We start from the raw sequence: 16,925 nt of genomic DNA on the forward strand, positions 1-16,925 counted from the left end.
TCCTCCACTAAATATCCTAAAAGCTCTGAGCTAGAACATGTATCATCTGTAAAAAGTGATAGAAAAGAACCGTAAAACGTATATTTGTTGTTCACATTTGATACTAACCTAATAAATTTAACAGCCAAGCCCAGATCGGCTATACAGCAGGTTCCATTTTTCTTCACCAGGATGTTCTTACTTTTCAGATCTCGATGGGCAATTGCTGGTTTGCCTTGAGTACTAAAGATTTCGGTGTGTAAGTGACATAGGCCACTGACAGAAGAATAGGCTAACTTCAGCATCGACTTAGTATCTAGGGTGGTGGACTTCAGGTAATCATAGAGGGAACCATTTTCATGATAATCTGTGATTAGGTACAACTGGGTCCAGGACCCCGTTCCTTTGATATCTGCAGCAATGAACCCTACAAGGAAAAAAAGACAAAAAGGGTTGGTGCTATGTGTTTTCTGAATATTATCGGGATAATTATTTTTTTCAACTATCACTCTTTGTCATAGGTGTCTTTTGTTTGGCATTTCATTCAGTTTTCTGATTGTGCCTATGACAGTATTAAATCACTAATACCAATCAGAGGCCATCAAAACAGCAGGCGTGGAGAAACACTAAGAGTTTGTATCTGAAAACAGGATCCCTTTCTAATCAGCAGTTGATATTTAAATGATCTTGAGGTTAACAGTAAATAGTTCCTGGTATTACAGTTACACATAAGACACTGTTTACAAAACAGGCACACACTCCATGATTAGCTTATACTCTTTCTACTTGAATGATCCAGCTAGATCATTTCTAACTTGAGAAAATAAAAAGGAAATCAATTATCAATATAAACTCTGGACATAAATAAACCCTGCAGCTAAAATTCCCATAACTTTTCACAGCACTTAGGCAACAATGTGCTCCTTCAATCCCTAAGAAACCTTAAGAAATTCTGGTTTTGCATTTCCCGTCCCGGAAGAAAAAGCTTTTTGAACATGTTCCATTTCCAACCCACCGTTCATTCACAGAAGTGCCTTAGTCACTCCTCCTGCGAGGTCTCCCATTAGAAGCGTATGACATTCTTGGGCTCATGCCAAGAAGAAAATGTCTATATATTTCATAACAGGTCTACACAGATGAGTTAATATGCAGATGTTAACAGAAAAAGAGAGGAAAGCTAGGAAACCCTGAACACTGCTATACAGACTTTTACTCACCCAAAATGTTTTCATGCCTCATCAACACTGTCTGATATATTTCTGTCTCTCGGAACCAGCTGGCTTCCTCTGTGGTGAAGAACACTTTCACAGCTACCTTTTCGCCACGCCACTTTCCCATCCAAACTTCCCCATAGCGCCCTTTTCCAATCTGTTTCACCATCTGAATCTGCTTAGCTATAGTCCTCTGGACCTGTTAAATCCCAAAACACATTGTTAGTGTATTCACAGCACAACAGCTTTGTTTAATCTTTTTTTTTTTTTCCTCCGGAGAAGAAATGCATGTAAAATATATTTAGCCAGTAGTTTTTCTTTACAGAGACAACTTATTTGCATTTATTTATTAATTTATGCTGTCCTCTTTTAAATGTATTTGAAATTGAATGTGGATTTTGAGTGTTTGAAGTATTGCTTCCAAATTATTAAGTATTTTATTCTACCTATTATTATTTTCACAGAGAAAAAACCTGAATGGGTTCACAGTAATTGGCAGAACACAATACTTTTCACTTCTACCACTATAGTGGGATACTAGATACTCTGAAGGGAATCATGTCACTATATGTTTGGATAAAATACAACCAAAGAAAAATGTAATGCACTGTTGGGCACACATAGAAAGAAAGGAAATCTCTGATCAGGGAGGAATGGAGGGAGGGAGGAAAAGAGGAAGGACAGAGTTAAGACCAGAGCAGGGATAGATAAGCATTCAGCAGCATATTCAAAAGCCAGGTTGTTGTCTGGACAAAGAATAATACCAGCACTGAGATCTAGAACATGAACTTTGACCCCTTTAAAATTAGAGAAACTGAACCCTGGGCTTTAGCATTAAGCCGGAACCACTGAATGGTACCAAATTTGTCCTAGGTTGGTAGCACACCATCACCATGGCTCCTGGCAAAAGCAAATACAAATCCTCTCTTGAGGAAATCATTCGCAGAATACGTTTCACTCCACCACTATGGTGAGATACTAGATGCTCTAAAGGAGCTCTTGCCACCATACAACTTTGATCGTGGATAAAATATAAGAAACAAAACACTGATAACACATTGTTGGGCTCACAAGGAAATAAAGGAAAGCCCCAAGGTGGGGTTGGGGGGAGAAGGAGAGAAGGAAGAGAAGAAAATGGAGGGAGAGAAAGAAAGGAAAGAGAAAGAGATTCTACAGAGTAAAACGCCTTAAAACAAAAGGAAACAGCCACTGCAAATGAGAGGCAGGAGAAACAATCCAAGCAGATTTAACCCCTTCAGATTACAGATACTGGAATACAAATACAAAATGCCAAGAACACTACAGGAGATGTGTGAATAAATGAGACAGAATGAAATACAAGGAAACAGTAAGAAATTACTGAAAATTATACTTTGAGGTGGAAGAGTTGTCATAACAAGAAATGTAAAATGGAGACGTAAAACAGCCGATTAGAGCTGGGGAGAAAGTTAAACTGTGAGGGAGCTCTGAAGAATTACAGAGTGCAGCAGAGACAAAGAGAAGGAAAATAGGAGAGCTAAACGGCATAAAGGTTGTAAGTCTCTTTACACATGATCTTCATTCTACCTCTGCTTAAATGTTTTAAGAACTCCATGACTGAAGGGGCTAAGTATTGGTGACCATTTACATAATTTGGGAGACCTATATAAAGAATCTAACATAGAACTCTCATAAGACCTGGTCAGAAAATTGGAATGTACTCTTCGCAGAGACATGCTTTGCATCAAGTAAACCCAAAGTGTTTCTTTCTGTATTTGCACTTTTAAGGGCCATGTAATTATACTGAGTCCACCTAGATAATCGAGAATAATCTCACTTCAAGGACAGCTGATAAGCAACCTTCGTTCCCCTTTACCATGTAAAATAACAGATTCTAGGGATTAGGACATGGACATTTTGGGGGGGCCAGTATTCTGCCTACCACAGATGTCTATCAGCTGGGATTGCTCTGTTTTTGCATAATGGACGATTTTATCAATTCAAGAGGTAATGCTATCCATTGCCAGAACCATTACCAGCACTAATATCAGACTGAAAGCTTTTGGGGACAAGATAAAGTCCTTTTTTCTTTTCCTGTGAAAGAAGAATTAAAAAATAAAAGCATTACTGACATGCCATTTAGCCACTCAGCCTGGAGGAAATGAGGAAGTATGTACGAAGAGCAGCCTTCCTCCCTTTAGGAGTCAGAAAGGCTCTGTGAGGACCCCTTCAGCACATTTCCATTCCTAAATAAGGGAACAGAAGCGTCAAGGGCACTAAGCAGTTGAGAGCCAAATCCGTAAGTAGTTAAATTATTGACTTGAGGAGACTTCCTACATTTATTCAAGAAATATTACTAATTTATAGATGTTACAAAGCAGTACTTACGTAAATCTACAGAACATTTCCTAGCAAACAGCTTTATATCCACTTATTTTCTAATGATAACATATATAATTAATTTCATGAAAGCATAGTTGGAATTGGCAATGCTCACAAGAACAGGAATAACTTATCTCAAAGATAAAAAGTCTCACTAAATTATATTCAGAAATTTAAAATATACTTATATTTTGAGATTTATTATAACATCTATGGACCTGAAAATATAATTTGAAAAATGTTTTAACTATGTTATTTGAGTTTTTATTTCATTTAGTTAATGTTTCAGGTCTTTCTGTACTTAAACTTTCCCTCTGTATTACATTCTTAGATATCAATTCTGAAAGTTAGATTGTATAAATAAAAAACATCACTATAATTGTGATTCCAAAAAGAGAAGAATTACTTCATGCAAAATGGGTACAATTAGCTGAATAAGGATTATAAGGAGTTATCACTATTTCAGAAATGTCCTCTTATCTAGTGATCAGCTATCTGATAGTGTCTAACGGTTAAGCCCGTGTACACGATGGACACTAAAAACCATGTAGTTGTAAGTAATGCTCTGTGCTCTCTACATGTCCCTGAATTAACAAAACACACACCCCTACACACGAATATACTGTTTAAAATACTTTGCTTAGTAAGGCTGACTTAATGATACATATTGGAAATATTTTTCACGAAAGATTCCTCAACTAAGAGGTTTGATGTTCAGTTAGACAATTTACTTCACCTTCTGTTCCTTTACGAGGTCAGATAAATAGGGTATAAATAAATAATAATAGTGTTACTATTTACTGAGCGCTTACTATGTATGTATTAAATGTGCCAGGCATGTTTATATGTATATTTATTTATATATGTATGTGTATATTTATTTATATATATGTATATTTATTTATATATGTATATTTATTTATGTATGTGTATGTATGTTTATTTATATATATGTATATTTGTTTATATATCTGTATATGTAGATTTATCTTTATATATATATATATATATATATATGGCAGGCAAACTATCTTAATTCTTACAACCACCCTATGATATTCCTCCCTTAAAGGATTTATATACAAAGTCACTTGGCAAATATTAGGTCCAAGTATGTGCTTATACACATGGCATGAACTTTCCCTTTACGTTAATGAAATAAACCACAAATCGGAATTAATATGCAGAGAGACTATTGTGCATTTCTGCATTGTTTATCTTAAAAATCAAATCTTAAAACAGGATCGTAAATCTGTAATACTGAGAATTTCCCCTCACTAAACTGAGTTTGACAGGATCCTTCTTCCCATCCTGTTGCTATCAAACGCAATTCTTTGTTTTGTTTAATATTTGGTTCACAAACATGAAGAGCACAGATTCTACAGGCAGATCATCTGGGTTTGAATCCTGGCTTCTCCACATATTAACCAGTTGGCCCAAGTCAGGGGCCTATGCCCCTGCTGTGTGATACAGGGATACATTTCTAGTACTACCTCACAGCTGCTATGAGGATTAAATGAGAGTCTGGCCAGGACTGGACCAGTTAATAGTCAAATGCTGGGTTTTTTTGGTGTCTAGATTACAGAAGTAAGATATTATAATTTTCACAGATATTAAAAGTTGGAGTGGAAAAAACAAATTATTGAGCAGCCTCTTTAATCACTCAGGTATGCTACTAAGGATACAAAGTGAAAAAATGTAGTCTCCACCCCAAAGAGATGAGAGTCTACCTAAAGACACAGGTACACTAACACCAATTACAATGTTATTTTAAACTGCTACACTGGTACAATAAGCAAACTGTTAAGACAGAAGTTAAACAGACTGGCTCAGTCTGGGCTAATCTGTCACAGAGATAAAACATGGGGTAAGCCTTGAGCCATAGTCTGAGGAACTCTCCAGAAAGACATTACATTTGCAAAGGCATGGATTTTAAAAACACGTTGTATTTTCGAAACAATTACTCAAGGCTGACGCTAGAGCTCAAGAAACAGGTGGGGAAGAGGTGGGAGGAGAGGGATGTCGTGCTCACCAAGCTAAGAAAGAAGACCCATAACCACTACTAGATTTTAGAATGTGTTATCCAGGGAAGTAAAAGAGTTAATAGGGGGCTTCCCTGGTGGCGCAGTGGTTGAGAGTCCGCCTGTCGATGCAGGGGACGCGGGTTCGTGACCCGGTCCGGGAGGATCCCACATGCCGCAGAGCGGCTGGGCCCGTAAGCCATGGCCGCTGAGCCTGCGCGTCCGGAGCCTGTGCTCCGCAGTGGGAGAGGCCGCAGCGGTGAGAGGCCCGCGTACCGCACAAAAAAAAAAAAAAGTCTAGAAGGAGGAAAACAGGTAGTCTTCAATTCTAACAGCGTATCTGATTGATTAATATCAAAAGGGATTTTAATATCTGTACTTGAAAAAGAAGTGTAATAAAACATTTTTAAATATAAGAATGATATTTGCTATATATGAGTTAAATTCTAAGAATGAAAAGGCAAGCAATGTGATAAGAACTTTTACATGTAAGTTTTAAAAAAAAAAACTTACATCCTAAGTAGCATTGGTTTGGTCAGTGACTACTTCACAAGTGGTTTTCTGTCTGGTTTATCACCTCCAGGGGAGGTACTAGTCGAAGAGTAGAGTTTCAGTTATGCAAGGTGAATAAGTCCTAGAGATCTACTGTACAGCACAGTATCTACAGTTAACAATACTGTATTGTATACTCTTCTACCTAGTTCAGAGCTAAAAGCTGACACTAACTTTACTTTTAGACACAATTGACATATAACATTTTGTAAGTTTAAGGTATACAATGTGTTGATTTGATATATTTATATATTGTGATATGATTATCACAGTAGTGTTAGCTAACACCTCTATTATGGGTGTATTGTATTTTTTAAATTTTTCTAAGAGCTAAGAGATTAGATCTTAGGTTGTGTGGGGTTTTTAAAATAATTTTATTTATTTTTTGGCTGCGTTGGGTCTTCGTTGCTGCGTGGGCTTTCTCTAGCTGTGGCGAGTGGGGACTACTCTTTGTTGCGGTGCCTGGGCTTCTCATTGTGGTGGCATCTCTTGTTGCGGAGCATGGGCTCTAGGCACACGGGCTTCAGTAGTTGTGGCGCATGGGCTCTAGAACGCAGCCTCAGTAGTTGTGACGCACAGGCTTAGTTGCTCCGTGGCATGTGGGATCTTCCCGGACCAGGGCTCGAACCCGTGTCCCCTGCATTGGCAGGTGGATTCTTAACCACTGTACCACCAGGGAAGTCCCTTATATTGTGTTCTTATCATAAAATAATAATAATAAATGAATGAATGGGGCAGAGGAAAGTTTTGGAGGTGATGGATATGTTCATGGCCTCGATTGTGGTGATGGCTTCACAGATGTGTACTCACCTCCAAACTCTTCAAGTTATAAATGTATACAGCTTTTTGGATGTTAAAAATAAAAAGAGTTATAAAATAAATTCTTGGCTTGAGATTTTTTTTTAAGTTACTTTTAGTACTAAATAAAAGGTCACCAAAAGAATCAAGTAAACAAGATATCTAAAGTCAGAACCAGACAATAAAGATTAGAAAAATTAGTCTTAAGAGTTTATAAAGGAAAATATTTCTCATTGATATTGTTATTTCCATTCCAAGTCCCAACAATCTTTTTGCATGGTCCATAAAGTAACCAAATGCTTTTCTCATTAAAGCAAGTGCCTTGGGTTCAGTATATATTTTCTTCCAAGTTGGCAGTGTTGACCATCAGAAAATTAAAACTCTCCTGAATGGAAAAGCCAGGGCTTCACCCTGAAACATAAACCCTCCAGCTGAGATGCAGCCTTCTTCTCTTGTAGAAGTACTCAGATCCCATTTGGTTGTAATACTTTTGCCTTCAAAAGCCAGGCCAAAGTGCAGTAATGTTATCCTTACTGAAAACAGAGGGAAGATGGTCCCATGCTGAATGTTTTCTAATCTGCTCTTTATCAGAACATCTGAGGGTCTGGATTGCAACCATACACTTACATTAAAGAACAATGACCTCACCCCCAATATGTCAAAATGTTATCAGGAAACCCTGTATCTGAGATCTGATGTCTGACTGACTGCAGAGAGCTTTCTCTTTGTCCACTGCCCTATCTGTTTCAGTAAAATGAAACCCAGCAGTTATTGACATTTCCTCTCAGAATACATTTCCTTTAAATTCAAGGTATGTTCTTCTCATACCAGCAGAGGGAGGCCTGAGCCGCTTCCTGAGCTCTGAGACTGCTCAATTAAGTCTCTCAGGGATTCTCCAGGAGGAATGTAAGTTTCATCCTGTTCTAATCCAATGCTGTACCGAGGTCTGGTTTCTTGTCTTTTATACCTGAAGATGCACAAAGAAAGATAATGTTAGACACTGGATTGCAATGATAGTGGCAAACATGCAGATAAAACAGTAACCACAGCAGGTTTTATCTTTGCACATAATACAAGATTAGATGCTCAGTATTTATTACCCTTAGTTATGATTTCCAGCACAAAATCGTAATTACTCTTCTAACCTATATTTTAAAGTAAACTACATGTTTTTACTCACTCACAACCACATATGATTTTTCTTCTCTATTCCTATCAAATGCATATATCCAAGCAGGCTACATTCCATTAATGTTTCTATACAGTTCCAATATTCATTCCCTAAAATCTTTTCTTATACGGTCCCTGATCAACTACAGATGCAAATTTTTGGTTTACAAAAGACATTACAATTTTCTCATCCAAGGCAATGTATAGATAAATGAGATAAATTGAAACTTTAAAAACTTTTATCAATAATTATGCCTTCAATTAGAAATGATGTTATTTGAATCAACTCCTACTTGTAGAAAAGTAACCTAAATTACTATTACAAAAAGCCAATGATAAGAATTTAAAGGTCCTTGATATTTCACAAAGTAGAAAATGAGTTCTTAGGTGACTGAAAATAATTTGTAATGACCATACTGTAATTTAATAACTGAACATAATTTATTTTAATAATTGATCTATAAATTATCTTTAAAATCTTTCAGTGCTAAGAGGATATTGTTAGCTCACAAAATAAGGAATTACTAAAGCAATTCTAAGTTCACCATGGTCATTTCTCTGCTTTGAGTCAAACCTCAGTAGCAACTAGTTGCTGAATTTCCTAGCTACCATAAATTTCCTAGGGATGAAAATTTTTCTGGGTGGTTTTGATATCTGAAGCAGAAATGAGATAGGTATCTATTAATAGCTTCATTAGGACAAATATTTCTCAATAGTAACTGATATTATCAGTGAAATCTAAGATCTAATTAGGTCAAGGAAAGCTTTGGTAAAAAATGTCAACAGGTAGAAGAGTATAAGAATGATATTATAAACTCAAAATTCTATACCTACATGTTAGAAACTTACCTGAAGTAACAGAATAAAATGATAAGGACCAAGAGCAAACTACAGACAGTCACAGATATAAGTAAGGCCTTGTGGTGTACAGGTCCATCAACAAAATCTGAAATTAAAAATAAAGTAAAAAGAGCCATGATACAGAGATTATTTTCATTTAAAATTTAGGAAGCAACTCTTTCCTAAAAGTGCTTGCTGCTCCATGTGCAAGATTTGAGAGGTCCTTTTAATCTGCTAATTGATAAGAAATATATATATATATATATATATATACTCTCTAAATTAAATAAGTCTGAGTAACATGAATCATTGTTCATCTAGCCACTCACTTCAAGAGCATGCATTTCTGCTTCTCTGGAAGGAATAGGTTTGACATAGGATAAAAGCACAGGATATAAATAAATGTAAATGGATCAATACCCCTAAAATATAAGCAGGTTGTCCATCTTTATTTCAGATCCAGCTGATGCGTGTACAGATTTTTCTCATGTGGTTTCTGGAGCACTCTATATCATGAATTTGGATAAAAAAACAAATTTATATTCATTGTACATAAAAACCAAAGTAATCCTATGATGGATACAAAGGATCAGAATTCCTCAAATATTGCCAAATAAATAGAATACGTGATTTGCATTACTTTAAACAAAGGTGCCCTTCAAAAATACACAGCTTAATTTTTCATAAACGGCATCCTATTTTAAAAGAATGGGTATGCTCCACTCAAAGAATTACCGTGTGATCCTTTTAAGGAACAAATTATTAAACAGTATTCACGCTGTTTTAACTCCAGTTCCTGACAAATAAGATTTATAATATTACGGCATGAGTTTTCAAATGTTGTAAAAATAAGAATGACCTGGAGAGCTTTATACAGATGCATATTTACTGACTTCAACCCCAGAGATTTTTATTCAAAGTATATTTTTTCTTTTTTACAACCACCCCAGGTGATTTATATGCAGGGAGTCTCTGGAACGTATTTTGAGGAAACTGACTGAAAACCTGGTGCACTTACCTAGTAATAGAACTAGCACCGTTCTTATGAAGGGCACCATACATCCTTGAGAGAGTGATTACTGCTATTTAATGTTAAAAGGTATTGTAATTTATGACTTTGGTTACCTACAAACAAGATGTTTTCCAACCGTGCTGTATACTTTTAATGGTACGGCTACCTAAACATTTTGGCTGGGGACCTTACCCCACTAAATGTAAATTTCTTTTTTTCATTCAAAAGTATTATACGTTCCCTGAAGAAAAACTGAAAAGCACCAACTAACTAAAATAAAATAAATAAAATTGCCACCACCTCATTATTTACAAAAATTACTGCTAACATTTTAGTGTATGCCTTTCCAGTACCATTTCAATGAACAAAAAAAAAGTTCATGAACAAAATAGTTCACAAAAAGGCATTGTATACACCCATGCCCATAGCTGTATTATTCACAACAGCTAAAACATGGAAGAAACCCAAGTGTCCACTGACATATGAATGGATAAGCAAAATGTGGTATATACATAAGACGTGGTTTAGCCTTAAAAGGAAAGAGATTCTGACATATATTACAACATGAATGAACCTTAAGGACACTGTGCTAAGTGAAACAAGCCAGTCACAAAACGACAAACACTCCACTTATATGAGATACTTAGAGAAGTCAAAACGAGAAAGACAAAAAGAAGAATGGTAGTTGCCAGGGGTTGTGGGGAGGAGAGATGGGGGAAGTTAATATTTAATGGGTAAGAGTTTCAGTTCTACAAGATGAACACAGCTATAGAGATGGATGGTGGTTATGGCTGTATAACATTATAAACATATTTAATATCACTGAACTGTACACTTGAAAGTGATTAAGACGGTAAACTTTACGTTATGTATATTTCACCACAAAAAAAAAATTGGGGGAAAAAATCATTAAAATTGCCTTGTAACTAGATTGTTTTCATTTATAATATTGTAAACATTTTCCAAAACAATAAAAATTTTTCTGCAAAATGAGTTTCAAAGATTACACAGTACACATACAGACACATCCTAATTAGAAAGTCAGTCTTCTGATGATGTGTATTTAGAGATTGCAAAGATTTTGCTACAATACATCTTCGCTGTGATACATAAAATTCTGTGATGAACGTTCTTACACATACATCATTGCACATGTCAATGATTATTTTCTTAATCTAGATTTGAAGACGTAGAATTATTAGTTTGAAGGATATATATTTTAAGGTTCTTCATACATGTTGTCAAAGCACCCTTTAAAAAAGATTACTAGTTTCTTTTTTACCATCAATGTGAACATATGTCTTAATTATTCTGAAATAATCTCAGTCTTATAAAAAACCTGTAAGGATAAAGGACTCCAATATGCCCTTTAGAGAGTTTTCATTTTAAAAATTTTACCATATTTACTTTATAATTCTCTTGCTCTCTCAGTATGTATGTGTGTGCCTATCTCCCTCTCTATATAAAGATATGTATATGTACATGTTTGTATTCATATTTATTTATTTATATGTATGTATACTCTGTGGATCATCTGAAGTTACAGACATAATGTCTCCACCCATAAACACTTCAGAGTGAACTTCCTAAGAACAAGGACATTGTCTTACCAAATGGTAATGCAATTACCAAAATCAGGAAAGTAACACGAACACATGAAATGAAAATAAATCTTACTGTGAAATCTATCAGAGAAACTTTGGATTATTTATTATAAACTAAAATCCACAGATTTTTATACTAATTTCTCATCCAAATCTCATGATGGTTAATGTTATGATTTACTCCTCAGTCTAAAATATATGTTTAATAATTATTTATGATCTACACTACTTATAAAATATTAATGGAAGTAGTCTGTCTGCATCTGAAAAGACTAAATGAGAGACCATTTTTTAAAAAGCAGTTTTATATTAAATTCAGAAACACTGGCAATTGAGCAGAGAAACAGTTCAATACCGTGATCTACTGGAGTACATATTCAAAGAGCCATTCAGCCTTTAACAACAACAGGTATCATATATAATTACCACATGCATTATCCAAAAAGTGTTGCTTAGGAAATCTTGAAAATAATTTGTAAGCTCTTAAAATTATGTGGGCTAAGATTTTACACAATGAATTTTCTCAGTAAAATTTCCCTCCTTACCTCCCCCACTCCTCTGGGTTATAGGCAAAGTCAACAATAACCCAAAATGAGCACAATACCTCCGCCAGTGAGAGAGCAATTAACAACATTTGTACACATGCATGTATACAAATACCATGGTGCAAATAATGTCACTGCAAACAGCTTAAAATCTATTTCCAATTTTAAGGACAACAAAAGCAAAAAAGCCTGATTTTGCAGAAAATCAAAGAGAACGCTGGATACTCTATCAAAACTAGAGTAACTAACTACATATGCACAACATATTTTCCGTATACAAATACAGAACACTTTTTCATTCAAGTGATATAATTTTACTAAAAACTATCAGCCTCATCGACTTTCACTCTTCCACGTAAATGCAGAACACGCTGAACCGTAAGAACAGTGTATTTATTTCATTTTATATTTTTCTCGGTACGCGGGCCTCTCACTGTTGTGGCCTCTCCCATTGGGGAGCACAGGCTCCGGACACACAAGCTCAGCGGCCATGGCTCACGGGCCCAGCCGCTCCGTGGCATGTGGGATCTTCCCCGACCGGGGCACGAACCCGTGTCCCCTGCATCGGCAGGCGGACTCCCAACCACTGCGCCACCAGGGAAGCCCAAGAACAGTGTATTTATTACTCATCATATTAGATTTCTGATTTATGAGAGCAATGAGACCAGAAAGAATCTAAGGGATTTTTTCCTTACCATCAAGCACTTTTTTTAAAGGCTAGCATTACCTTCCCATTTTCCTTTTCTTTGCCCCAATAAACCTGTCCCCTGCTGCCTCCCTGTCTTTTGTCATAAATAGGGAGCCGTATCAATATGCCTTTTGTTTCTGTTGGTCGTGCCTGTCATGTTTTAATCTGCCATTACCTGTGCTCAGAGCATTAACAATGTAAACATTCAAGTCACTGCCAGAGTCTTGGAAAGCGAACACTTCCAGATACATATCAGGAAAAGAACAGAGCCCACAGTTCTCTCTAGGCCAGCAGATTTCTACCTGGCTGTCACTCCAACCGCTTAGGGAAGCAGAATGGAGAACTCTCTAGGGAAGTCTGGTTCACTCCGAGAGGCAAGTAAGAATCACCAATGGTTTCCTAACAAAACAGCATTCTGTCATTACTTGTCTCCTCTCTGATAATTAACTGGTTTGCAACTGCTTAAAATGCCAGGACTGTTTCTGTAAGGCTAGAAGATAGCTCATAATTGCAATAAGAAATAAAAAACCATATTGCTAGAAAGAGTCTTGGAAATACGATGGCCCAAAGACATCTTTATATGTGCTCTCAGTGTTATAACCACAGATAAATTGGAGACGTCTTTCTATTAATAGAGCACAAAGTGCCTGAAAAGCATATTCTTGTCAGAGGATTTTAGTCAACCAACAATACTGTAAAGTAATTTACCTTCACCATATATTGGGATGTCATCTTACAGTAACATCTAGAAATAAATTCACTATAAGAACAGACATAATATTCTAGTTATTTTCCTGCAGAAAAAGATTTAGCATTATATTTTCTGGTGACAAAGACGTTAAGACAGAATTGTTATATCCAGATTACTGTGTTCAGTGAGAAAGGAAAAGTCTAATTATTTATAAATTTCTTTCACCTATCCCAAATATGAAGTTAACCAGAATTTCCAAAATAGTTAGAAGCTGCACATTTCCAGAAATGTTAAGAGCTATTCCCTGGCCAGGAATTCGGCTCAGACTCATGTACCGGTTTATACTGCCACAAACATAATATATGTGTCAGAAGGAAAATTCTGCAACTGACCTTTGCATTCTAGATGCTATCATATATTCAACCTATCTGTGTTATAGAGAATACGGGAGACGGTTTCACTGATTAAATACCTGTTACCTATTGAGTTTAATTTGTAATTGGCAATACCCGAAGCTAAGCAATAGCATTTTTAAACAAATCTGTAAACTGATCAGAATATATTTTTTAGTGGAGTAAGAAAATAATAAGGTAAAGTTTAGCTTTGGAAATCCTGTATTATAATTTTACTTAAACTACATTGAAATTACCCTATTTCAAAACAGAAACAGTTGTTTCGGATACATTTTCCGTGAAGTATACATGTAGCATATATTAGTAATTCCCATATTTAAACAAACTATACGTATTCCAAAAAATTATTTGAACTTTATTTGCTCTTGTAAAAGCCAAATTTAAGGATCCCATTTAATAACGCAAAGGGCTTCTGTTCACTTCAACACCAGTCTTTCACTTCTTTAAGTGCTCATTTGAAAAAAAAAATTAAACAAAAATAAGTAATTTGGGAAGAGGAAAAAAACCTCATCAAATTCTCTTGCCTACACACCGTTTCAAGAGAACATTTAACCCACAATATCTTGGTCAAACCATGTGACACTGGAACCATACATCATCCCTTCCAGCATCTCAGTGCCCCTTCAGCACTAATTCTGCAGGCAGGAAGCCAGACACCAGGGCACCACGACTTCTCCCTACAACCCTCTCCATCAAAACAGACCTGTCTCCCTCCTCTTTGCACCAGCTGCAGTGTGACTGGGCTTCCTGAATCATATCTTATTGTTTATAATGAAGGTGCTGCATTTGATCTAATTACTTTTCGTATTTCTTCCTTCAGGAGAAAGAATATTGTCCCAGGGTATTCTGCTTTGCTGGTGCTGAAATGGAATAAGCAAAGCAAAAGGAAAACTAATATTCATAAAAGAATTTCCACTGCTTTCTGGTCACTCTTCGTCATCTTTTTTTGAAACAGAAGATGACAAATAAAATTTCAAGGATCTAAATATACATTGATAAATATTTGTTGGATGTGATTTTGTATCTCTAATTTCCTGCTAAATGCATCTAAGTTGGAAAAAAAAGTGAAAAAACTCTGGATCGGTAGAAAAGGTTTTCTTGTTTATTTTTTAATAAGACAGTTTATTTGTAGGTATCTACCCCTACGCTTAGTACTTCTCTGATGTCTAATAACAGAACCTCACCTAAGCCTGTTATTATTTAGCACCTAGTAATACAGATGTTTTGAGATAAGGTTAATCATTTAACTTTTTCAGAAAAGCTATTATTAAGGAAAAAAGAACAACAACAACAAAATGGTGAGCTGGATTTTTTAACCCTCTCATCTTTTAATAATACAGTGTCTGCTTTGTACTAGTTTGACACATAGGTTTATAGGAAGTCTACTATAATAATATGTAACAATGTATCAGGCAACGCCTAGCCCAGGGGTCTCAAAGTGTGGTCTCTGGACCAACATCATCAGTATCACCTGGAAACTCCTTAGAAAGGCAAATCATTGGGGTCCACTCAGATCTACTGAATCAGAAACTCTAGGTGGGGGCCAGTAATCCGTGTTTTAATAAGCCCCCCAGGTGATTCTGATGCACCTAAGTTTGAAAACCACTAGCCTAGTATTAATACGTAAGTGGGCCTTATTTTTTTTTTTTTTTTTTTGCGGTACGCGGGCCTCTCACCGCTGTGGCCTCTCCCGTTGCGGAGCACAGGCTCCGGACGTGCAGGCTCAGCGGCCATGGCTCACGGGCCCAGCCGCTCCGCGGCATGGGGGATCTTCCCGGACCGGGGCACGAACCCGTGTCCCCTGCATCGGCAGGCGGACTCTCAGCCACTGCGCCACCAGGGAAGCCCGTAAGTGGGCCTTAATAAATGATAAATTAGAAGGAAGAGGACGAGAGAGGAGGAGCGGAGAGAGAGTGTGTGTGCAAGAGAGAGAGAGGGAGCAACCCTCTAACACCATATTCTAAGAATGGAGAAAATGCTAACTGTGCAAACATAATACACAGGAGGCTTCAAAGTAACCATCTTGTTTACTGACTATCTTGTGACATGGCTAACCACTACTTACTTAGAGTCTTCTAACTCTTAGATACATGAACGCTTTTTTCTTTTTTTGAGAATGTCATTTAAGGCTCTTTATAGACAATTCAGGGAGATGAGGTCATAGGCCGATTTCCCATCTCCAGTACTTACTTTAGCTGTGTAACCTTCACACAGTACTTGACCTCACTATTCCTTAGCTGCATGTCTGAGAAATTGGGGTGATGCTCATGGTGCTTTCCCTACTGAGCTGTTATGAGGATTAAATGAGTCAGTGTACGTAAAGTACTTAGAAAAGAACCACAGTAAGTAAGCACTCCATTCACAGTGACCTAGGCTCTGCGCTTTAGAGGGTCCTGCTCTGGCTCCCTTTAACTGGGCCCCTTCCCACTGAGCAGTGGTCTGCAGAACACAGGCAACGCGTCCACCCAGAATTTGTCCCAACCTGCTCTCCATTTAAAACACTGGCCGTTGCCCCAAAGTCTGGAATTCTACCTAAATGGCCCCAGGCCTGTGTCTGGAAACTATGAGGCCCCCTGTCTCCCTGAGGGTGGACCAAGGAGCTGGTGTACTTACCCAAAGGCCTGAGGGGTGACCAAGCAGTGGCCAAGGGGTGTCTGGGGCAAGACATGTGGGCAGAGCGTAAACCAGAGGGCTGGGGTGTTGTAATGTGGGTGCCTGACATTAAGCTTCTGATTACTGAGGCATCTGTTGCAAAGACATCTATCTCAAATAAGCACATTGCCAGCTGTATGACACACTACTAGTAAAACAACTAGATAAGAAAGCAGGTCACCCCACCCGTGAAGTTCCCTGGATAACTGACCGCTTGAATAATTCTGTTTTTCCCTTCCCGTGCCCTAATTCCCACTCTTACGTTTTAAACTTGCCAATATTTTTGTAACCGTGTATGGTGACAAATGTTAGCTAGACTTACTGTGGTGATGATTTTTGCAACATATACAAATATCAAGTCATTATGTTATACACCTGAAACTAATAT

General features: G+C 37.0%; 1 protein-coding gene across 11 annotated transcripts in view; it reads right to left on the reverse strand.

Moving 5' to 3' along the window:
- The window catches only part of BMPR1B (bone morphogenetic protein receptor type 1B), a gene marked incomplete at its 5' end in the record, with an annotated part of 419,903 nt that overhangs the window by 27,694 nt on the left and 375,284 nt on the right, over positions 1–16,925 (reverse strand). For all 11 annotated transcript variants that reach the window (XR_013828280.1, XM_079921151.1, XM_079921146.1 and 8 more), the window contains 4 exons: positions 109–406; positions 1,197–1,389; positions 7,751–7,889; positions 8,942–9,038. Coding sequence is in view for 10 of the 11 variants with exons in the window: in XM_079921151.1 (XP_079777277.1) it covers positions 109–406; positions 1,197–1,389; positions 7,751–7,889; positions 8,942–9,038 (727 nt within the window). The remainder of the gene's footprint in view (positions 1–108; positions 407–1,196; positions 1,390–7,750; positions 7,890–8,941; positions 9,039–16,925) is intronic.

This window comes from Stenella coeruleoalba (assembly GCF_951394435.1).
Source record: "Stenella coeruleoalba genome assembly, chromosome: 4".
In the NCBI taxonomy this organism is placed as follows: Eukaryota; Metazoa; Chordata; class Mammalia; order Artiodactyla; family Delphinidae; genus Stenella; species Stenella coeruleoalba.